This window comes from Centrocercus urophasianus, unplaced genomic scaffold, assembly GCF_019232065.1.
Source record: "Centrocercus urophasianus isolate 14NV4802_14NV808 unplaced genomic scaffold, USGS_Curo_1.0 seq_25, whole genome shotgun sequence".
Lineage (NCBI taxonomy): Eukaryota > Metazoa > Chordata > Aves > Galliformes > Phasianidae > Centrocercus > Centrocercus urophasianus.
Genome location: NW_024884811.1, coordinates 17,738,717 through 17,763,073, shown reverse-complemented (window position 1 = coordinate 17,763,073; position 24,357 = coordinate 17,738,717). Strand labels below are relative to the sequence as shown.

Below are 24,357 nucleotides of genomic sequence, written 5' to 3'. Positions count from 1 at the left end.
ACAGGGAAATTGTTGTAGGAAACTGCCTCCAGCTGTCTGACAAGAACAGAGGAGGGGCTGGAGAAGAGTATTGAGAAGGTTGTATGAGTTGAAAAGAACAAGCTCTGACATGAAAGAAAACCAAACATAGATTGTGCATAGATTACCACAAAGAAGGGTGAACAGAGGCTTTGCTGCAATAAATAAGCAAACGCCTGTTTAATCACCAGGTATTTAACGTGACTATTATATGGAACAATGAAAGAATAAAAACGCAGCAGGCACTTTGTCTTTGCATTTAAAGCAAGTACAGCCTACAGTTTACCAGGTGATGCTGTCATACATTCTCCAGTTCTGCCATCACTTTTGCAATGCTGCATCCCCAGCTAGGGGCCACATATTATCCAAGCTACAGGCTCAGATAACTCAGGCCCTTCTAGCTCAAATGGTGCTTTATCTCATGGTGATCTAAGGTAGGAAGGACATTGCCTTAGACCAGGAACGGATCTTGATGCTGCACAGAATATCAGCCCTTGCCCAGGCAAACTTCTGAATTTATCTGAGGACATCGTCCTCTCTCTGTTCACCTTCTCTTCTATGTTCATGTGATAAAATTCCTCCTCCACCTCCAAGCCCTCAGCTTCCTCCAGTACTCCCAGTTGTCATTCCCAAGGATGGCAGAGCTTTCTGACTGCTCTCCCTACCTTCCTTGGGTACACTCTCTACTTTGTACCCCCACCTGGGAGCTGGGAAGACTTCTCAGCCTTCTTCTCTGAGCTCAGCTCCAGTTCTGTGGGGCATGAAATGCAGTATTTGGAGGATCTGGAGGCTGCCTCCATTTGCACAGCCAGGCACAGCCTGATATTTACCTTTTTACTTGAGTACCTCTCGTGCAGCTCATCACGTCAGCTGAACTATAACATGATATGACATGAATGGCCTTCCCACTCTGGCTTACTCAAGTTGCTCTTTGCTTATCGTAAGGTATAATTTCTCAAGTTCCACAAGACAAGCAGGTCCTGTAGGGAATGATATAGGGCAGCTGTTGTGCATCTGTTCCTTTTCAGCGACAGTCTTCTTGCCGAAGCACATGAAAGAAATCCTCAGGCTACGTCATCCTCTTGCGGAGCGCTAAAACTCCAGTGCCTGGCTGGTTCTGAGCTGAAAGCATGGGAGTGAAGACCACACTAGAGATGACAAATTTGTATTTTCTACTTCAGAATTCAATTGTATTTCCATCTCTTCTCCCAACTTTTTCTCACTTCTGGCACATGTTTCTCCCCACAACCTTATTTAGATGTTGAGTATCACTGAGTTCATTTTAACGCTCCTTCAAACCAGAGCCTCACAGAAACCACCCCAGTGCCTCCAGTGCTGCATAGCCTCCTCAGCATAGCAGCTTCTCACCCTTATCCTCCTTTGGTTTCCTCCCACCATGCCACAGAAAGAGCAGAAGCAGCAGATGTGGAAGAAATCCATCCTGCCAGCCCAGGCGTGCTGCTTGGGTCTGTGTCAGGTCTCTGGCTGCCCATGTTGTGATTCCACTTTCCACCAACCACACCAAGGGCAGAATAAATCTGTGATCCATCAGTTCTGGTTTTGGGAAGCTTTCCATCCAGACATGCCACTGGATCTTAGCCCTGGGTTTACACTATGCTCTGTGGCACAAAAACTAGGAAAGTTACACAGCAGCTTGGTTCCTGAAATGCACTTCTCGTGTGTCCCATTTCTGTGCATGAGCAAGTTCTTAGAAATGCCTAGGTTATGATGCAGCTCTACGTGCTGCCCAGAAGGAAGGCACTGAAGTTGCCCAGTGATGGAGAAAGCCAAGGAGAACATTGGTAGGGGCCAAGGCTGCCCAGAAAACGCCCCTGGGCTTAGTCAGGAAGATCTGCAAACAGCAGCCTTGGACTGCCTGGACTGGTTCTGTCCTGAACAACCTCAAAGCAGCTGCCAAAACCCAGCATGAGGAAGAGAAAGGGTGTGTTAATGCTGCAAGGCTGTGCTGGGAAGAGCCAGGACATCAGGCTGAAAGAACCACCGCTTCCAACACATTCCCAGCAGCGCTCCCTTGTGACCACTGCACCATAGAGCTAATATCTGCTGAGAGCACGGGGAAGAGAAATAGTCCCGCGGTTAAAGGCAGAGCCACTAGAACCCCTGCAACATGAAGAAGCTTCTGTGGCTGCAGATTGAGCCTGTGTAACAAGGATGAGGTAGGACTCTTGACCCAGCGAGGCTGCAGCAGGCTATGCACTTCGAATATCCTCTTGTGCACAGGGATATGCAGGGTGCTCTTGCCTGAAGGACACACAAAGAAGTGAAGTGACATGGGGGGAGATTACTGTTGCCAGTTTTGGACCAGCATTACTGGTCAACCAGCCTTTATCTTCTCCCAGTTTGCTTGTTCAGAAGTAATCTGCAGTGATAACACAGTCAAGCCTCTTAACCCTACTGTCCCTTCTTTAAACCACAGACCTAAGCAGTGCATGGCACAAGGGAGAAAGTAAACATCCATGGTAGCTTTCCCTAATGCAGCTCCATGGGCTATATCTTTTGCCTAGGTCACTCCAGCAACTGTGGGTAGCAAGCAGCTTGCTTATTAACACTGCTTCTCCTAACAAAAAAACAAACTGCACAACTCCATTCCCTGGTTAGCTGGCAGCTGCATTGCTGTAGGCTAGATCAGTGCAGGACAGCCCTGCTCTGGAAATGCCAGGGGTCTGGCAGGCAATCTGAAGCAAAGGTCCGCCTGAGGAGCTGCAGGTATGCCACCTGGCATAGACTCAAGTGACAATGTTATGTCTGTCACCTGCCTTTATGTCCCAGAAGAGGCAATGCAGAGCCTTTGCTAGGACCCTGCCACTAGCACATGAGAAGAAAACTCCCTGGTGCCAGCATTTAGAAATAGCCCTGTATCTCAGCTACCATCCATGTCCTTATGCAGGCATGGACAGGTTGACTCTGAACAACTCAGAGGTGAAGCCCTGCTGCCAATTACTCTCCTAAGAAGATCCTGTATTTACCATTCACAGGAGCTGTTGGCTGTTCTTCCTTTGCAGTTCATGGTGAAACTGACTGTAGGTAACAGGCACAAAGAAAACACAGAGCTTTTTGTAAGAACATTAAGAGATTTTTTTTTAAAGATAGAAAACACATAACAAGAAGCACTGCTCTACAACTTCCCAAGCTCTTTCCCCTCAGTGTAAAGAAGCATATTCTGCAGCCCAAACTCGTAATGCTTCCCATGCTTGCAGAAGAAGAGCTCACTTGTGCTCTGGTGGAGGGGTGGGAGGCAGCAAGCCAGGATGACAGTGGGCAGGAAATTCCATGTGCACACAGATCTGGTCTCGTGTCAGTTCATGTTCAAATACTGCTGCATTCAACAAAATGGACGCAGAACTTTCATTCCTTACCACTCAAGCCCAGCTTCCCTTAGCACCCAGGGCAGCAGATACATAGAACCATAAAAGAAAACAGAAAACAGAAAAAACATGAACAGAAACAGATAGGAAATCAGTAGAGGTAGCTGTGAGTGAACACATTATTGCAATATCCAGTTTGTGACTGTTAACAGGTGAGGGGGTCTGTTAAAGTAATGATGCACAGGCCGTGAGGCACTGTGAATCTGTGCAGAGTGTGACTGTTCCCATCTTATCCCCTTTGCCTGGATGGTCCATGTACTGCAGTCTCAGCCGCTGAGACCATCCAAGTGTTGAAGAACATTCACTTCTGCAGGAGTCCTGTCCAAAGGCAAAGTCCCAGCAGAGTGCAGCAAAAAACGTGCAGTAAAAAAGGCTGCTGTATGTCTGCATATAATCACCCAGCTGTGCAAGGCTCAGCAACACTGGAAGAGGATGTGGCTGAGCCACTCTGACCTGCAAAAAGTCGGGAAACACAACTCAGTGCAGGACACAGGGACATCCCAATCCAACATGCTTGCAATCATCCATGCATCTGCATAGTTTCCTGTTTCCACCTCATCTCAGGCCATTCTGGGGACATTAATACTCAAATAAAAGAATGAAGCAATTGAGTCAAATATTTTGGGGATAGGCCTTTCTCAGGCACCAAGAGTAAGACTAGATTGATCCCAGCTAAAAACCTTTGCTGTGAGCAGCTCATGAATTTCTGTGAGCTGAACCACACAGGAAGCTCTGGCAAACCTGTGCAGGGCTGAGTCCCACAATGAGTCAGTAGCCAACAGCTTGTTTGACCTCTTTCACACCGATCTGTTACAAATCTCTGTTTCTCCAGAAGTGCATAATAGCACAAAGGCTGCTTCCTCCGGGCTTCAGCAAATAAATAGGGCAGGAGCAGAGCCCACTGGCAGCAAGAGAGAGCTGAGCATCCATTCCATGCTCCAAAAATTAACACATAACCAGCTGTCAGAAGGACCTTCCTGGACCTCTTTCACATAATCCTTTAACTTGCCCAGTTTATCAGAGTTTCAGGAACCAGATATGTCTACAGCTGTGGAGACCTCCTTTAAAACCTTTGCTTAAAGTCTTTTTTTATGTTCTCAGCCTTCCCTTTGGTTCACTGCCTCTGATACCCCCTGGGCTCTCCATGCAGCATCTGCTTCTGATACATGCCTCTCTCTACAACATTAAGCCATTGTAGCTGAGTACTGCACTGTGCAGACATGCTTTCTGATAGTACCCCATCCAGCCACAAGCCTTTTGACTGCAGCCTCTATCACACTGTGGGCTCCCTCCAGCAGCTTTGTTATTGTACTGAAAGCACACCATGTACCAGAGGTACTGGGAGCCCAAACTAATTTGGATTGTTCCCATTTTTCCTGATCTCCCTCTGCCATTGGTCTCTGCAGCTCTGGAACAAATGCTAGCAGTTGCCCTGTTTTTCTTGTTCTGCTTTTAAATGGTTGGTGGCCAGGAGATGCTCTATGTGGATTCTGTAGGACAGGAAAGAGCCCTGTAGCTCTCCATTTTCTGGGGAAGCTGCAGGTGCTGTCTGTCCTTCTGTGTGTAGTCTCGTCTTACCTTGTCCCATAGGCTGTACATCCTCAACGTGGAGGGCTTTACTGCAGCTCTGTACAGGAGCCATTCAAGGAAGCAGAAGAGGACTGCAGAAAGAAGAAGAGACGGTGTTAGGGGAACATGAAGTGGGTTGCTACCTGCATCTTAGCCCCTCGTGCTGTGGTCATCTCTTTAGGCATGTCAATGAGCCAGGCTCTCCCTCAGCCTAGCAATTTCAGTGAACACAGTCTTTATCTCAAGGCCACTGAATAACACCTGTGACCCAGGAGCACTATTTGTGGAACCCTCCTCTTTCCTGCCACCAGACAGGTCAGCTTCACACGTCCCACAGTAGCTGTATGTGCTGGAGCTATGACACTCTCGCTCACTTTCTGGATTTCTTGCATTGCCGTGTGTATGGAAGAATGAAGGCGAGGAAAAGCCCGCTGGTTGTCTCCCTCCTTGGTTGACTTTTGCTTTTTTCTGCCTTTGTCCAGGCTCTGTTGCTCTTGGTAATTTTTGGTCCTCCTGAACCATAGTGGTCTGAGAATCGTATCTGCTTCTGCCTGCAGAGTGGACTTGCCAGTGGGAGGTCCTGGAGGACAGGGCTGCTCCTTGGGAAGGCTCTCCTGTGTGCTCGAGGAGTGTGTCAGTGTGAGGCACTCCAGGGCTTCATAATCCAGACTCTCACTGCTTTTCTGAGGGAAAGAAGAATGGATTCGGCAGTGGCTTGCAGATGTAACATCTGCAGCCACTGCATAACGCAGCCCCAGCAGCACAGCTCTGATGAAAACTCATCAGTGAACAGCTGTGATCAGCTTGAGGCAGGGGGTATCATCCATCCACAGGCACTGCTTCAGATGCCCTCACTCCTCAGCACCCAGCTGCTTATGTTTGCTGGTGTATGCGGAAGAGGCCAAGCTGGTTGGCTAAAATTGGATACCTCCAGCAGGATCTCAGAGCAGAGACAGTGCAGCAGGGACTTTCTTAGCTTAGTGCACGGTCCATGCCCCTTTCCCTGCTGGAGATCCTCACCACTCACCTGCCCACAGGGAACAGTCAGTATCTCCATGAAGGGCTGGATGCCCACAGTCTGGTGATACCGCACCAGTTCAGTGAGTGAGGCATGGGCCCGGTCTTCCCCCAGGATCACATAGCGTGCATTGGGCTGCATCTCTATCATGTAGTGCCTGCAGCGGCCTTCACCTCTGGGCAGACAGACAGGCAGAAATAGTCATGGCAGGGGGCCACAGTCTCTCTCCAAGGCTCAGTCATCACTTTCTACACTTGTCTTTAGAGCCTAAGTGTGATCAGAAGCTACAGTAACAAACACTGCAATGATGCAGGAGACACTCTATGCAGGATTGTCACACACTGTGCTATCATTTGCTGGAAGAGCAGCGATTTCCCCAAAGTCAGTGATGGGCTGGAGAACCCAAGCAACAGGATCCAAACCCCAGCAGCAGACTGTACTGCTTCCCAGGCTCATTGCCCACATTACAACTCCACACCACCTGTTGCCTGAGGCTGTATTACCATCACGACCTTGCAGCATATTCTGACTGCTTCTCTGTGGCCCTCCTCTCATCTCCTGTGCTTCAGTCACTGTTTCTTCTAACTGGTTTTCCCTCTCACCCAAAGTAAGACCTGCACCCTGCATGCTCTGGAGCAGCAACAGTGCACCCACAGTTTCTGGCAGAAGACAGACTGCAAGCCTCCTGTCTGCTACTCCAGACTGAGGCACCCACAACAGGAGATACTGAGCATCATGCTAAGCAGATTCTTCTCCATAGAATGCTATGGAGCTGTTCCTCTATCCGTGAACAGCTCAGTTTAGGACCTTTATATTCCTTCTCCACAAGGTTTATTACCTGTAGGTCAGGGTGTAGCCTGGTCGGCTCTGGCTGATCCGAACAAGGAAGCAACCCAAAGGCTTGTCAATCAGCAAGTTTTCAGCTTCCCTGAAAGCAGGAAAGAATTTTTCAGCAGAAAGTGCGCAGCTGCCTCTGTGCAGAAGTTCCCAGTCTATCTAATTTGCTACCATTGCAGTGTTCCTCATCCACAGGGCAGCCAGCATCTGCCAGAGTTCCCAGCTAGAGGTTTCCAAACTCTGGCCTGCTGGTTCAGGGATACCGTAGCACGCTCAGAAGATGGAGCATTCTCAGACAAAGCCCTTCCAAGCAGTGCTGCTCCAAACCTGCTCCAGCAGCCTGCTGAGTGCAATAGCAACAACTTCCTAGCACAGAGCACATAACAAAGCATTGCTGAGATGAGGAGGTTAGGCACGTGGGCAATTCTGAGGTTTGAGGGTTGATGGAAGAAGTCATGGGTTAGTGGCGCCTAGCATAAGGTAAACTCCTGCCTTGGAAAAATACCAAGTGAGATTATAGCACTGGCTCTCTACTTCCTGCTGGAAAGAAGTCTTCTCCCTCTCTGCCCAAAGGACAAAGCACTACTTTGTGCTCTACGTTAAAGGTGACTGTAAATCACCAATGCAATTTGAGACTGCTCTGATTGCTCTGTTACTTGTTATACTACTGCACAGAGACTTAAATCCAGCAGCATGAAGCATCAGTTAGTAAGAATTTAAAACCTCGGTGTTTTTGGGAAGGATTTGCAGGCAAAGAACCTGCTGTGTCTTCCACTGTGAAGTACTTGTCTCTAGCCTATAGTTGAACTCCGACAATTTAGTCCCCCATGCACTAATTGTTTCCATGCATTCTTGACTCTGTAGACAAAACCAGTTACACAGGCGAGGGCCTTGTTAATTATCCATTGAAAAAAAGGCAGATACTAAAGAGATGTCAGCTACTGCCAGTGTCCTTTACACAGCTAACATGCTATGTGATGTTTCTGAACAATGTTCACACTGACAGGCCAGCAAAGTACAGCAACTTGTGATCTAATAAAGCTGCAAGACTCCTTTGGTCATAAGATAAAAAAGTTACAAACAGAAAAAAGATGACAAAAGTGCCCAAATGACAGGCACATTTGGCACCAGAACCACTACTGAAGTTTCCCTAAATAAGGGACACTTGCAGTTGGTAAGAACCCGGATGAATTTGCACTCACAGAAAACTAGCTAGAAACTCTGACATCTATCCTGTCTAGCTCCACAGCCTTGCTCCTATCTCATCACTACTGTAATTAGCACTTCTCTGGCTGTCACAATGCCTGGAAAGCAATAGTGCTTGGCTTGGCCAAGATAGTAAAATGTGAGTTCTCAGTAGCAGAATTTCAGGCATTTAAATAAGGGTTTTCTCAAAAAAATGTGAGAATTTGCAGTCATCTCTTCTCCAAGAAGGTAGGAGGACATGGAATTGTCTCTCAGCCTAAAGGTATGTGAAATTTCACCTACACTGCACTTTCCTTAGATGACAAAAAATATCAACAAAATGCCTTTTATTTCCACACCTAGGGGCTCTGGTGCCTCTTGCCACCAGGTATTCACTAAAATCCCTCTTAACACTTTTAAAAATAACGAATACTAAATTCTGTATTCTTCTGCAATTTCACCTAAACTGAGAGGCATGAGGTCATAATGAGTTAGACCAAAAGTCCACCTTCATTCAATATCATGTCTATGCAAATAGTCTAGAAGATGCCAAACGTGTATTTCCTCAAGAACTTTCCCAGACTCCGTTTCCTGCACTTGATCAGCGTTTAGGAACTCACAGTTAATTTCCTATGGGTTCCTACAGTCCTTCCTTAGAGCCATGTAAAGTTCCACCAGTTGCATCCTTTCATAAGGAACTTCACACTTACTTTTGATGGTCTGAAGTTCACAGTGTAAAAGTGAAAGGTTTTGCATGCCATTCCCATTCCTTAAGGAAGCAAATCCAGGGCAATCCAACCTACGCATCCTTCCTAAGGAAAGAGCAGCTTCTACCTGCCTGCCACAGCCCAAGCTGTGACCAGAGCGTGCAGAATACTCACCTTCGGCTGATCATCCCATGCAGCCAGCTTGGAAAAGCCCCATCATCCTGCACGACTTTCTGGGCTTGTGTCTCTCTGAACCAGCGGAGAGTTGCTCCTCTCTTGAGTTGTTTCATTTTTGCCTCTTCTCCTGTCTGTTCCTCTGCCCCCATAACAGGGCAAGGCCCCGAAAGGTGCAGGAAGTTATCAAAAGGAGTGAACTGAAAACGAGGAGAAGGGGAAGGCAGCAATGAAAGCAAGATCAGAGGCAGGGACACTCTGAAGCAATCACTGTGGTAGATCCCATTCTTCAGTGGCTTAAGAAAAGATCAGTCACAAATTACCAGACACTGCTCTCAGTTCCTCGCAGGTCACAGAGTCAGATAATCAGGTAGGGTTTGGAAGGGACCTCTGGAGATCATCTATTCCATACCCCTGCTAAAGAAGGTTCCCTAGAGTACATTGCACAGAAAAGTGTCCATACAGGTACTGAATTTCTTCAGAGAAGGGAACTCCACAACCTCTCTGGGCAGCCTGTTTCAGTGCTTTGTCACCCTCACAGTAAAGAGGATTTTTCTCACGTCTGTATGGAACTTTCTGTGCTCCACTTTGTACCTATTACTCTTTGCTTTGTCACTGGGTACCACTGCCAACCACCTGACTCATATCTTTATTCTTGCCCTCACCATGCTTTTTAATTAATGACATTAGAAAGGGACTTTAACTTCCGATAACTAGCAAGACAACATTCTTCAGTAGAACAGGTGTGTGCAGAAGTTGGAAGCAGCAGGGAACCAGCACACCTGGATAAGAGACCCCCAAGCAGAGCCAATACCTCTGTTAGCTTGCTGCGTGGCCGTGGCACAGGTGGCTGCGACAGCATATCAGGTGCAGTCTGAGGACGGGGACAAGGCAGCGGGCGTCTCTTCCGTGGCACAGGGACTGGGAGGGAGATTCGTTCTGCAAATAGGGAAGAAGTAGATGAAAGCTGCAATCCAAGATCTGTGAGATCAATCCCCCCAGGTATGCTGTCACCCTTGTAGGAGAGGAAAGACTTTGTCTTTTCAGCATAGACAACAAATGTTAGGAAGAGAGAGAATCAAGAACACAAGTTTGTGAAGCTCAATCCTTTCCCATCTCTCCTTAGCCAAGGTCTGGGAAGGGGCAAAAAGAGGCAAAGAGCCTCATAATCACCATCAGCTCCCACACTGCATACCATTAGGAAGCCTACATCCAGGCATACAGCCATGATCAAAGTTCTTCTGTATGGAGTGCAAGGGCACAGTTAGGCTTTCCTCCCAACACAGCTAGGCAAATGACCTTTACCATGCAAATTCAGCTCCCCAGTAAGTCTCATTTTCAAGAGGCAGAAACGTCAGCACCTTTCCGCCCACTGCACCAGCCCCACAAGAGCCAAAGACAGGGCATCATCACCTGGAGCTTACAACAAGCTTACAAGGTGGCCATGCAGGTGGCAGTGGGAGGGGAAGGAGACTCACTCTGGGCCTCTGCTTCCATTGCCAGTTGTTGACATCTTTCTCTTTCTGCCTCCTCCTCTTGCCGCTGTGCCTGAGCTCTCAGCTCAGCCACCAGATTCAGATAGGTTCTCCTGCATCGGAATCTCCTGAAAACTGTTCAAGGAAGAGTGGCGGTTAGGAAAAAAAACAGCGATAATCATGTTTCTGCCACTCCCTGGTGGAAGCACACTCGAAAATATTCCTTCACCCAGCACAAAACCCTCAACACTTGAAGAACAGAAACAAAGAGCAGTGTAGCCCCTCTGCTGTAAATACTCCAAGCTGTGTGAGAATTGTCCTCTAATCTTTCAAGCAGTCAGATTGCAGACTTAAAAAAAACAAACAAACAAAAAAAACAAGCAACAAGTTACAAATCTAAGCTCTCATCTCTAGTGCCAAAGTGCAAGATGCCAAAAAACAGTCACACAGAAGAGCCACTTTTAGCCATCTATTTACTTGGTATCCTTCAAACACTGCTCAATAAAAGCAAAGCTCTTCTATTCAGGAGACAGGATTTCCTTGGTGCCAGTTCATGAGATTCACCAGAAAAGTTAGAGACATCACATTATATTGCCTACTTTACCAGGTACTAAAGAACACCAGTTGAAAGAAGCACCCTTCTCATTCTGCTGTGGACACTACTCACCTGTCTTCCTGAGAGACAAGAACAGAGAACAGCATGTGGCAGTCAGACTGAATCACTGACTGGACAAAAATTTTTCTTTACTCTAATATGAGACCACAGTTGAGGGGACTGTCCTGCTTCAGTGCTCACCTTTCTGTATAACAACTGCTGCTCTTTCCAGTTGCTCCACATATTTTGCCAGCTGATCCTGGTGCCAGTATTTAAAGAAAAGTCGTGACTTTCTATGAGGTTGGAAAGAGAGAAAAGTACAGAAATACTCTGTTTGTTTAAGCTTGTATTCAATCATCCTTTGGACAGCCCACAGCCATAAAGTTCTCCCTGAAGGCAACCACGTAACAGTTTATAGGTATAATGTCTCTGCAGTTCAGGACTGCACTGCCAGCAAGAATGATTCACACCTACCCGCATATCCAGCCCGTCAGGTCTGTACTTTGCAGTATCTCCAAGCAGCTGAAAGAGAGAAAGAAATTGAAAAAAAACCATTTTCTGCACATAATGAACGCTAGGTGGCTGTGTTTTTAGGCATATCAAAGGGGAGGAAAGTGCCTCCATGTTTCTGCGCAGCATTCTCCGTTCCCTGCCACTTGATCACACCAACTGCCTCTCAATCTATAGAGCTCCTTGGGGTATAGCTAGGAGAAGGTTCCATTCGGGAACATCAAAGCAGGACTCAGAAATAGACTTTGTTCTGCTTTCTCAGAGGCAATTCTGCAGAGCCTGTCTTATTCTCAGAACTATTCTTCCTCATTTCATTTCCATGTAATTTCAAAGTACAGAATTTACAGGCTCAGCAAGGCAAGACTTCTTAGAGAAAGTCTATTTTTTAATTCCAGTTTCATTTTGCAAGCTTTTGTGATAAAACCTGGGCCATGCAGAAAGATTCCACACAATACTCCAGCTCTGTCAAGCAGCTTCCTTCCTCTGCCTGCAAACCTAGGCTGTGAAACCGCAGTGACACTTTTTGCAAGTGTCCTGCACAGCAAAACAGAAATAGCTATCCTGTGATTTCAGCCAACTTCTGCTGAGCTACATTCAGGATAACAAGGAACTACATTCAAGGTAATTTTTTCATAATTGCATCCTATGATTTTTGTATCTGAAAACACATCGTGCTGCCTGCCTCTCTACCTCATCTCCATCTTGTTCATGAGATTCCTTCTGATTCTCACTTGGGTTTGCAGTTCTTAGCAATTTAGTATCATCAATAACTTCAAGGCATCTGTGTGAGGACTGGAGAGGCTGCTGCCAGGAAAGAACTTTCCCAGAACAACATTCAAATCCTTTCCTTAAGAGACCAAAAAAAACAAACAAAAAAATCAGTTGGCTGTCTTACGTGCTTCATTGTCATTATCACAATTAACTGTGGCAGGAAGAAGGAAGCAGGACAGTGAAGGTCAGGAGGTGTGAAGTGCTGCCCTACCTGCAGGAATTAAAAACCTAATAGGATAAGACTGTGCAGCTGAGGGACATTTACATTTGGAAGGGACAGATTTCTGAAGTGCTGTGAGTATGTTGTGCCAATACACATATAAACATTCTTGGGCCAAATGTAATGTTTTTAGCTTGGTGATACCCAAGTGCTGGCTGCTTAGTCAGCACTGCCTTTACTTTCTTCCCCTGTGAGACAATCCGAAAAAAAATCTAGAAAGGCAACTGGCAACTGTGCTGAGTCTTATCATACTGAGTTCAAGGGACACCCCTGGCCAATACTGTAACTCCAGACTTTAAACCCCTTAGCCCGTCCTCCTTCTTCAGCACTTTAACACTGAATTGAATTGCTGCAGAGCAATTGAAGGAATATTTCATTCATCATAGCAAACTTTTAAACATTAACTTTTTTTGTCTAGGCATTTGTGTTCCCTGTCAACACAAAAATGCATCCCCATTTTGTTGCCTCTAGTCAGTTTGCTATTCTTTCCTGAGAACCAGAGTCTCTGTAGAACAAACTGGATAACACATAACAAAGGAAGAGCTCTTACCTTCCTTTTGTCAAGGAAACATCTGGTTTAATTAGAAGAATTCCATATCTGCGAAAAACAAATGAAGTCAGCTAGGTAAGAGCCACATCCTTGATGTACTGAGCTGATCCATGTCAAGCCCACAGCAAACAATAACAAATCAGTCTTTCCCACCAGGGTTCCCACAGCAAACAACCTCGTCATCTCAGGTATGCAAACTTTACAGAAGTAGTTTTACTCCCCGCCTATTTCAGTTTACCAGCGTTGTTTCCCTAACAGTATCTAATAGGAACATTCAGAGGCTTTAAGATACCTTTCAGCAAATTCCTCAAACAATGGTCTCCAAGAGAAACCATCTCTTCGGATCCGGATAGTCTCCAGCAGTCCATTGTATCGGAGCTGGAGCAGCACCACAAAGACAGGATTAGAGAAATAAACATACAAAGGCCAGAACAGTCATTAGGACATGAGTTTGTCCCTCTCCTGCCCAAACCTCTCTAGGTTAAAAAAAAAAAAAAAAGAAAAAAGTTTCTGAAAGTATTTCCTTAATTAAAGTCTGAATTCACCACATCCTGAAACTCTGTTGATTAACCACCTCTAGTTGAAAGCTGGAAACCACAACATCCAAATAACTTCACCTGCCAGCCATGGGCACTACTTCACACGTGGGCACTACTTACTTGTCCGTAGGACAGCCTTCCACTTCCAAACCTGTACAAAGATGTACTCTGATGCACACAGATCCACTTCCCTCTTTATCCTATCTTTTCTTATATGTTTATATATGATACAGGCCACAAAGTGTTCTGAACTCTTCTAACTATTTTCAGTATTCTTTAAGGGCCTGGATATCAGACCTGACACAATACCCAGAGACACTTGTATCAGCACACATCAGATCCTCTCAAAGCTTCTTGGCTTCCGTTCAGAGCTGCCCTGAGAGGTACTGTCCATACCAGTCCCCACATCAGAGATGAGAAGACGGATGCTAGTACCTGACAAGCAGCTCTCATTACATTCATGAATATGAAATTAATATGAATGGGGGAGAACTAAGACTGTAAAACCTGGACATAGCAATCTGTGTCACAGTAAAACCTTAAATGCTCAGAACCTCTACATGCATAGAAGGTGTGCCCACGCTTAATCCTACAAGGGAAGAATCAGACCAGCAAACTTCCAATGAGCTCCACTACTTTTCAGAAGGCTCTGAACCTTAAATCCATTCCTTCCCTGCCTTAGATTCACTTCCTACTGAGACCTGGCAAAAGTACCTGCAAAGAAAACTGCTTTTCTTTACCTGCTGCAGCAACATCTGGCTGTCCACAACACCTGGCTGCTTCTGGCTGTTAGGCTTTATACAGCGCACGAAATGTGGGTTGGCAGAATACATCCTCTCCATGAGCACCATCAGGGAATGCTGGTTAGAGCAGAGAAAGATCAGAAGCCCAGCGTACCAAAGCACTGCCAGACTTCCGAGTGCAATACTCTGCAGCTAAAAGCTGCCTTCCTTCCCATGCCACTAACTCAGACTCCTGAAACAGCAACAGTTCAGGCTTCAGCAACAGCCAGACCACCCTTACAGGCTGCGCCTGGCACCCAAAAATAAAGCCCTTCTACAAGCTGGATACTTTAGCCAGTGACTGGCAAGCTCTCAAATAAATAATGCAGCATATACCTCAAAGGGCAGTGCAGGGCATCAATACTTTACCCGGAACTGAGCTCCAGCAGACTGCTTTCGTGTGCTGTTGAACTTGTCTGCTCCTGGTACAATCTGAAACCAAACCCAAACAAAATGATCATCTCTGGAAGGAGTCACTGATTGCTATGTTGATTGCAGACGAAGAGAAAGTAGATTTCAGGGGTGGGAAGGTAAAAGAAACACTGCAATAGAGGCAAGCGGAAGACAGTGTACAAAACAATCAGACTGCCGCCTGCTCCTGTTATCAGCCAATTGCTGCCTGCTCTTGTTTTGAACCATTTTTTCAAATAGTAAAAATCAGGCACCTATGTCATAATTTATCAACTGCCACATGGGCCTCAAGCACGATACCTTGGTTTTCATATGAGGCATCAGTGTCCCTGTTCTGGAGATAGTGGCTGGAAGAACAGAGACAGGCGTTAATTTTGTATCTAGCTTTGCCCACAGTCAACCATTCCAAAACATTCAAAGCTTACTTCAAGCACAAATTTCCCCACACACACTAAATCACAGACATTACTTTAGGTTTCAGCATTTGGAAATATAAGGAACGAGCTAAAGAGTGAGGGAAAAAGATGCAAATATATTAAGCATGCAATCCAAGAAACATTATTTTCTGTCATGGAAAAGACAAGACAGGTGGGTTACTGAGCAACATTAAGTGAACTTCAAAACAAAGATCATCCGGAGTAGGCACCTAACAATGTAGGAAACAGTACAGGTAGAAAGTGGAAAGCTCACCAACGCACAATCAATGTGGGAGATTATACAAAACAAAGTAACTCAAAATTAATTCAGTGATAAGATGAAAAATTCAGGGAGGCTGAATTTTCGGAAGGATCAAATGACGGTGCGGCGTACCGTCGATGCCATGGTGTCATGTCAATCACAGAATGACTGAAATCGGGAAGGACCGCAGCAGGTCAACTTGTCCAACCGCTCTGTTCCGCAGTGCCACCTAGAGCCCGTCGGTGGGAACTACACAACCGCAGAACAGGAATGCACTGAGCAGATTCTCTCTGATGTTTACCAGCTTTCAGAAAGAGCTGAGACGGGGCTGTGTTTCTCCAGTAACAGTGTGGGGGTGGCAACGGAGAAACATACTCATGAAAGGTAGTCATCTCCAACAAGTGGAAAATGTGGAGCTGTTGGAGTAGTGCAGAGGAGGGCCACTAAAATGCTCACAGGCACTGAGCATCTCTCCTATGCAGAAAGGACAAGAGGGCCAAGAGCATCCTGGCCTGCATTAGAAATGGTGTGGCCAGCAGGAGCAGGGAGGTGATCATCCCCCTCTACTCAGCTCTGGTGAGGCTGCACCTCGAGTGCTGTGTTCAGTTTTGGGCTCCTCACTACAGGAAAGATGTTGAGGTCCTGGAGCGTGCAGAGAAACTGGAAACAAAACTGGTGAGGGGTCTGGAGCACAAACCTTATGAGGAGCGGCTGAGGGAGCTGGGATTGTTCAGTCTGGAGAAGAGGAGGCTCAGGTGAGACCTCAATGCACTGTACAACTTCCTGAAGGGAGGCTGTGGTGAAGAGGGATCTGGCCTCTTCTCCCAGGCAACGAGCAGGACCCAAGGAAATGGCCGCAAGTTGTATCAGAGGAGGTTTAGGTTGGACATAAAGAAGAACTTTTTCTCTCAGAGAGTGGTCAGGCACTGCAATGGCTGCCCAGGGAGGTGGTGGAGTCGCCGTCCCCGGCAGTGTTCAAGAGGCATCTGGACGACGTGCTGCATGACGTGGTTTAGTGCTTGTGGTGGCAATGGTGATGGGGAGACAGTTGGACTAGATGATCTTATAGGTTGTTTCCAACCTTGTGATTCTTGTGATTCTATGATTCTAAGGCTGGTGGAGCTGGGAGTGTTCAGCCTGGAGAAGAGAAGGCTCCAGGGTACCTCACTGCAACCCTCCTGTACTTGAAGGGAGCTAATCACAGAATCACAGAATTGTAGGGGTCGGAAGGGACCTCCAGAGGTCACTGAGTCCAACCCCCCTGCCAAAGCAGGTTCCCTACACCAATAATAAAGAGGAGGTGATTTTTTACATGGTCTACCACTGATAGGGCAAAGGGACAATGGTTTTAAACTAAAAGAGAGGAGATTTAAGTTAGACTTAAGGAGAGGATCTTCACTCAGAGGGCGGTGAGGCGCTGGCACTACTGTCCAGAGAGCTGTGGTGCCCCATCTCTGGAGGTGCTCAGTGGGTTGGAATGGGGCCCTGGCAGCCTGAGCTGGTGGGAGCAACCAGACCATGGCAGGAGGTGGAACTGTGTGGGCTTTAAGGTCCCTTCCAACTTAAGTAATTCACTGATTCTAAGAAACACGAGCAGAACTGCAAAACATAGTGCAGAATAGATATGGAATTCATCAGTTACTTGTAAATCCCAGAATGTGGCTTGGACTTAACAAGGATATAAAACAGAGAGAACCCAGAGGAGAGCTGCAAAGGTGGAAAGGGTCTGGAGGGCAAGATGTGTGAGGGATGGCTGAGGGCCCTGCATGTGCTGGGCACAGAGCGGAGGAGCTGAGGGGAGCCTGATGGCGGCTGCAGCTCCTCAAGGAGCGGAGGGCAGCGCTGAGCTCTGTTCTGTGTGACAGCGACAGGCCCAGGGAACGGCATGGAGCTGCGCCAGGGGAGGGCCGGGGGTGGGGAAAGGCTCTGCACCAGAGGGCGGTGGGCACGGAACAGCCTGCCGGAGCTCTAGGGGCATTCAGACAACACTTTAAAGCAAAATATAGCAAACAAACAAGACCTGGATCTCTGTAATTAGTGTGTGTAAGAATGGTTAGGCTTGTGATCAGAACTATGCACATGCAGTGTTTTCCCAATTCCACAGGAGGAACAGCTCTGACGGATATTCTTGCTACCATGCACATGTACCGTGGGGAACAGAACAGTTCACGGCACTTTATATCCCACCCCACAGGCTGCAGCCTTCCTAGAGGCTGTCAAGTTGGAAAAATGTTTGTAGTACTCATGCCTTATCCCCACCCTTAGCTTTTGCTGGGGAGGGCCCCAGTTCACGTAGGATGCCCCAATATAACAGAGGGACTTGCCAGTGAACAGCAGGCTGAGCAAGGGGGTGATGCTGTTGATGAAGAGCCCACGGACATTGGCTGGCAACGTGTCTCTGTTCTTCTCTAGAAAGCCACCAGCAGTGTATTGTACCTAGGAGAAAAGGCAGAGAATCACAAAGTGCTCACAAGCTTGAGGTGAAAGCCATCTCCACAGCCTGACAGGAAAAACTGTAAATCCGAATGTAGTGTCTTGGAAGGTAAATTCTGTAAATGCACAGTGTTTACAATAAAATTGTAACTGCAGTACTCTGGATCTCAATAGGTAAAGACAAAGCCAACAGAATCCCTTCTGGGGCTGTGATATAGGACTTTTATTTTAAAAAGGACTATTTTAAGATCAGTGCATCAAAAGGCCGCTGATCAGTGTGACAGATTCCTCTAATACCACATGCTTCCCAGAGGAAGTCCCACATTCTTCAGAGGTCCTTTTTCTATACCTTCCAATGAGCTCCCAGGAAGTCCTAGGAGACAGCTCCCAGGGAACGCAATATTTTTGTTATATAACTGTCAAAAAAATAGATGCCTTAACTTCAAAGCCTTGTTCGTCAAGCAACACATCTTCCCTCTCCTACAAACATTACAACAACATTCTTTTAGCAAACAGTACATACCTTCCCAGCATAGTGAATGATGCTGAAGCCCAAAACACGTCCTCGGCCTGGCTGGAAGTATATATTCCCTTTAAAACTGCTGTTTAGTTTATCCACAAAAGTCTTATCAGTTGCCTGCAAGAAAGCAGATTTTATAACCAAATTACAGGGCTGCAACAGAGACATGATCAGAGCACATGGAAGGAAAGTACAGTATTGGAAGCGGCCTTGGCTGTGGAACAGCTTCACGCTGCATCCTCTGACACTCCACAGAGATCCCAACATCGACAGTCCGTCTGGGATTTGTCTGTCCTGCCTCATCAGCCACATGAGGACTCCTTTGTTCATCCTGCTCTTTATAGTCACACATCAACATAACAATTTTCTCTGCAGTCTGCAGATTTATTGCTACTTCCCCCACATCATTCTCCCTGTCCCACACCTGAGGGAATGCACTCTGTTCATCCAGAAGAGACAGCAGCCCAAGTGGCTTGGCCAGGAGCAGATTCTGTAGGGAAAGGAGAAACATTACATGTATCCAAAGCTGAGCAGTTTACCCACTCTTATTTGTACCACCCTTTAAGCAGCATTTTCCCAATGCATCTCTTCCCAGTGATGGAAAGAGCAACACTGCTCCCTTGGCTGAGCGGAGCAACTCTCTTCTCTCAACTCTCACTCACCAGAACAGGTTCATTGTTGCTGAAGGTGATGGTTTCCCAGGGCAGCTCTTCTGCCCTATAGGCATCCTGCTCCATCTGGAAAATGTGCTGAGACAGAGCAAACAGAGGTTTAAGCCCCCAGCAAACTTAGTTAGATAACTTTGAAAATCTCTCTGAGCCTGAGTTGAGGGCACAGGCATGACTCTCTTACAGCATCACTAAAAATGAAACTGCTGTTCTGCATGCTCTCCTATAGCCTGTGAGCAGCTGCTGCTGCATAGAGCAGGAACACTTCTCAGAGTATGTGTCCCTACATTGCCAACTCAGGTCATTGCTTAACCCTTATACTTTCATTGATGGTTCTTTTGCAATGGCAGTAAAGGTCACTGCCACTTTTTACCCTGCTTTGCCCATTACCATTTCTGTCCTTCCAGTCAACCGATTTGCTTTCCAACGAGTTCTTTATGTTCTAGGTAGCTCAGTGCTCTATTTTCCCTGCCACACAAGATGAGATAATCCACAACAGACTTACATGGTTGAAGAAGTGCTGAAGCTGCTCATTGGCCAAATTTATGCAGAGCTGTTCAAAACGATTCACTGCAAAGTTTTCAAACCCAAAAATATCCAAGATACCTGAAAGAATGAAAATGAGCACAAGAGCCTGCAGATCTCACCACACAGCTGAATATCCCATCACACTCCTGTTATGGCACGTGAGCCCCTGGCCAAGTAGCTAGTGACACCCCTCCCATAACTTCTCTTGGAAGATCAATTCAGATCAATCCACTCCAATCTCCAGCTCCTCTGCAGAGTCAGCACGTCCTAGAACTTCAGCCTCACATTTGTTTCAGATCAGCTAATTGCCAGCACTTTCTGCTGCCACACAGATTTAATGCCGCTCATTAGTCTCTCCAGCACGGTCGTGTCCCTTATGCAACTCCGTGAAACTGTGCATTCCTTTGCCATGGCACTTGAGATCAGATGAAGGAGCAACGCAGGCAGAACTCACCTATCTCCCTCAGCTCTACTTCAGGATCCACATTCTCAGCCAGCAGTTCATTGATCTTGCAAACAATCCAGCCAAATACTCGGCCATATGCCACCTTGGCAATGGAGTCCCGAGCATCTGCATGGAGAGAACAAGCGATGCACTGAAGGGCTCCGAGGAAGGTAGAGACCACAGCACCAAAGTTGTCTCAATATATTCCCTTCTACAAGGTCTTGAGTTCTAAAAACTACCTTAAATATCAACATTAGGTGTGTCTGATCACCCCTGCCCCCTGCAAGCTGCTGCTGTCCATTGGTCGAGAGCTCATACAGAGCTCTTCCGTTCAAAAGTTTTCATTATCTTTCTACAAGACCAAATATGGCATACTAAGGTATTTTTGAGACTATCCAAAACAGAAACAAAACCTAACTTCCCAAAAAGTCCCTCCACTTTTCAGAATATCCAGACTTGCTTTCTTCTCTGGCAGTTAAATTAGTACAGTCCTGCTAAATGACCCAGAAGCTCCATCTTGTTCTTAGAAAATCAAATGGTTCTGCAGCAAACAATTGAACTTCTTTTTAATCCAATAGCTAACACCGAAAATAGTGCGTGCAAGAGGAGGATGCTATTGATGAAAAATTTGCTGACCAACTCAACATGTACCTACTGATGAGAGATGCTTATGCTATTGTCTAGATATAAGCAAGAAAGATATTCGAGAAGCAGAACTAAATAATTCTGTTTCCAGTTTTGCCTTTCCAACTTGTTTTAAGCAATAATCTGAAGTACTGGCATTTAGTGTTTCTTTTTAAAAAAACATCTTGTATTTCAACTGAATCTTGTTGGGAAAATTATTTTCTTGTTAGTTTTTTTTATTGAAAGGAAAATAACACACTTACCACACTTCCCTTTCATTTGACTTCTCTGATATTGTGCTATCTTACCGATTCTCTCTCTCTCCAGCAACATTCTAAAGCTCTGCACACTGCCAAAACTGTGCAGCAGTAGCCTTTCCCTCTTTTGTACAAACACCTACATTTATCTTCTAGTCTAGATTTGAGGGAGAAAGTAACGATAATTCCTTGGTCTCCCACTTAATCTCTGCAGTCTCTTTGGGATCAAACAAAGGGAGGTCAGCATTCATGATCCCAGCTGTTAGTAAGAGACCAAGCAGATAAGCTTGCCTCTGTGCAAGCAGAAGAAGGAAGTGGCACAGACAGACATTCTTGTTCCTAAGAAGTTGCACATGTGCTGGCTTGAACGAATGACCCAGAGTTGTTTGATGGGTGTCCATGCACATCTGTGATTCATTATGTTTCTTACCTTCTGCCTGCTGCTGGGTGTGAAAACGCTGTATCTGCTCTCCCCGGGTCACTGACATTGTGCAAACGAGGCATTTCAACAATTCATCCTCCTGCACTCCAAACTGACCCTGGGAAAGGGAAAACAGATCAGGAGGCAATAACGAATCCTTGTTCTATATGTGAGGATTGTATCTATATCATTACCGACCCAGTGTAAGGGGATGCATCTTGCAGAACCAGAGTCAGACACATGCTCTGAGATGCACATTATCTTAACCAGGGTGTAAGATCATTTTCTGAATACTTTCCTTTTGGATCTCCCAGTGGTGCCACCTGTCACCTTATTTACGTGCTACATCAGTCCTGGCTGAATGACTTATGGAATAGCACCACACCAAGGTGACTGTGCACAGAGATCAGCCATGTGAACCCACAAGAAAACAAAGGGAACAAAGGGAACTCAGATGCTGTTGAACTCTCCAGTAATTACTTTAACAGGAATTCCCCCTTCTGTAGGCAAAAACCAAGAAGCAGATTTTAAAAACAAAGACAAAAAGAAGTTGGCTGCTGAACAGATGCATGTGGTTAATTCAGGTATGCTGTAGGAGGAACACAGATGAAGAGATGAAACACAAAACCAAGGGTGCTGGAATTTCTAACAGATCAAAATAAAAAGACATAGAGAAAGCAAAAATATTTTTTCTGTGCTGTTAGTAAAGCACTATAATGCATCCATCTCATATACTAAAGATCAGATAGGCCTAGGGAATATATGCTTTTTAATCTGATAATTTCATGTAAAAATAGTAGAAAACTTAATTCAAGATTATCAACAAAAGTGACTGCAGTTAAGGTGTCATCCTTGGACAGGATTTACATAGATACACAAAGCCAGTGTTCAGATACCACATATCCAAATTTCTCCAAGGTACCACACTTAGTGAAACATGGAATCTGATTTTAAAACGTTTGCACTGTGTGAAGTCAACAAGGCATGTGTAATATCTCCAGATGCAAAACCCTCGTCTAGACGAGAAAGAGAACCTGGGAAGTGTTTCTTTGGGTACCAATGGCAGTGAACACAAGGCAATGAGAGGGACACACTGCAAAACCGTGACTCACCGCTGCAGCCTTCAGCCACCCCTGTGAGCTTTCACTCACTTTTAGAGACCCACTGCTCTCCTGAGGCACGAAGGTCACATTGCCCAGTGACAACACACCAGCCAGGATTGCCTGCATATCCACTTGTTCCTAAAACACACATGAGGGGTGACTGAAAATGTATTAGTATGTAAAATACAAAACGTGGAGACCCTAGAAGGAGAAAAGGTGAAGGAAAGGCATGGGCAGCCTGTGGGAAAAGCTCTAGCTGTACACAAAGTGTAACAAATTCAAGTGTTTTGGAAGCAAGATGGAAAATTCAGGTATAAACAAAGCAATCCCAGAACTGACCTGCTCTTGGAAGCCCACCATGTCAAGGGCATTGCACACCTCCTGGTATTTCTGCTTCCAGTGCTGAGATACATCCTCCGTACCAAACCATTTGCTTATGTACCTGAGAAAGTATACAAAATCATAACAAAATCAGTGCAGCAATTCAGTTCTACTCCAAATAAAGCAGATCAGCGACGGCTGAGATCTGAAAGAAATAAAAATCTTTTCTGAGGTAATGCAACACAGAAGAGATCCAGATCTATCAGCTTTCATGATGACTTGTAAGATCTCTTTATAAACACCCATTCAGATCCCACTTCAGCTTCCTTTATTTTATTTACCTGTACCAGGCTCCATCCCCAATGGCACAACTGTAGGCTCCATTTCACTACTTTCCCTTCCACTCCCCATCACAAAGACTAAACCAAGATCTGACTTTGAAGTACCTATAGAGTGAAGGATCCAATAATCCATACATCTCCTTTTGCTCTGAAGACAGTCCAGCAAACATGTAGTAGAAGATATGAAAATTCCTCTCGCCAGTATCTTGTTGCACCACTCGTGACTTCTCCAGCAGATACTCACTCAGCTTGGCACCTCGCACTGCACACAAGGAGGTAACAGGGTGTATTTTGCACAAGGAGACATGAAGTTGACTGAGCTGCCCACATCTCTGCACTACTGAAAGAAGCATGGAGTTGCCTGAGACAAGTCTTGCATACAACTTCTCTGGGCTGCCCAACACACTGGACATGGGCTCCTCCATGCTTCCCATGTTCTCAAAGATATCTACTCACCTCCTTTAATCACAACAGAGTCATCAGACACCACTGACCATTGCTGATATCTCCCCTGCATCATCACCCCAGTATTCTTCCCTTACTCCCACATCATTCAAACCCAGGTCTCATCTCAAAGCTGTGGCTGCTATAGAATTTTCTTCACACGCACACCCTTTCCACAAAGAATCAAGTAACAAAATTTTACCCTCCTTAAGTTCCAGCTACTCAGTCCACTCCCTCAACTGCCCTTGACTTTACCTGTATTGTTCTGGAAACGCAGCTGTATGTATTTTCCAAAGCGGCTGCTGTTGTCATTCATCACAGTCTGGGCATTGCCAAAAGCTTCAAGCAATGGGTTTACCTACAAGACGTATACAGACAGAAAAGGCATTCTTCAAACTAAGCGATCCAATCCAACTTGTTTGGAAAGGGTTAGCTTTAGCATTTTCTGCTTAACATTCTGATGGAACAGGAAACACTCCATGAACACTCAAAAATGTGTGTTTTATCATATTCTGGGAAAAAAAAGTCTGCAAGAGGCAAATGTGACAAAAACTAAGCAGAAATTACTGTAAATAATCACAAAAAGTGATGGACTGTCAACTCATTTGTTAAGGTAATGTTGGTATAACAGACTTTCCCAGGAATCTGGTATGGCACCACCAGATTATTTGTCTGCTAACCAACAATAAGCCAATACACATGACACTCGTTTTTTTTTTTTACTTTTTTTTTTTTTTTTTTTTGAGTTTTTTTTTTATTTTTTTTTTTTTTATATTAGAACGTAAAAATACAAAATGGCATATTTAGAAAGAATAAGGATAATAAAA

At 45.7% G+C, this 24,357-nt stretch overlaps 1 protein-coding gene across 1 annotated transcript in view; it reads right to left on the bottom strand.

Moving 5' to 3' along the window:
* Window positions 1-3,090: 3,090 nt before the first annotated feature.
* The window catches only part of LOC122164198 (myosin-IIIb-like), a 27,012-nt gene continuing 5,745 nt past the window's right edge, over window positions 3,091-24,357 (bottom strand). Inside the window, exons 5-30 of the mRNA XM_042826007.1 lie at window positions 23,786-23,888; window positions 23,192-23,348; window positions 22,764-22,866; window positions 22,434-22,562; window positions 21,331-21,439; window positions 20,029-20,145; window positions 19,552-19,652; window positions 19,041-19,127; window positions 18,803-18,868; window positions 18,382-18,495; window positions 17,750-17,861; window positions 15,048-15,094; window positions 14,706-14,768; window positions 14,295-14,414; window positions 13,308-13,393; window positions 13,016-13,063; window positions 11,439-11,486; window positions 11,166-11,257; window positions 10,373-10,504; window positions 9,709-9,833; window positions 8,895-9,094; window positions 6,830-6,919; window positions 6,001-6,166; window positions 5,348-5,656; window positions 4,983-5,065; window positions 3,091-3,857 (exon numbers count right to left, since the gene is read on the bottom strand). Coding sequence (XP_042681941.1) covers window positions 5,021-5,065; window positions 5,348-5,656; window positions 6,001-6,166; window positions 6,830-6,919; window positions 8,895-9,094; window positions 9,709-9,833; window positions 10,373-10,504; window positions 11,166-11,257; window positions 11,439-11,486; window positions 13,016-13,063; window positions 13,308-13,393; window positions 14,295-14,414; window positions 14,706-14,768; window positions 15,048-15,094; window positions 17,750-17,861; window positions 18,382-18,495; window positions 18,803-18,868; window positions 19,041-19,127; window positions 19,552-19,652; window positions 20,029-20,145; window positions 21,331-21,439; window positions 22,434-22,562; window positions 22,764-22,866; window positions 23,192-23,348; window positions 23,786-23,888 — 2,769 coding nt within the window. The 3' untranslated portion in view covers window positions 3,091-3,857; window positions 4,983-5,020. The remainder of the gene's footprint in view (window positions 3,858-4,982; window positions 5,066-5,347; window positions 5,657-6,000; window positions 6,167-6,829; window positions 6,920-8,894; window positions 9,095-9,708; window positions 9,834-10,372; window positions 10,505-11,165; window positions 11,258-11,438; window positions 11,487-13,015; window positions 13,064-13,307; window positions 13,394-14,294; window positions 14,415-14,705; window positions 14,769-15,047; window positions 15,095-17,749; window positions 17,862-18,381; window positions 18,496-18,802; window positions 18,869-19,040; window positions 19,128-19,551; window positions 19,653-20,028; window positions 20,146-21,330; window positions 21,440-22,433; window positions 22,563-22,763; window positions 22,867-23,191; window positions 23,349-23,785; window positions 23,889-24,357) is intronic.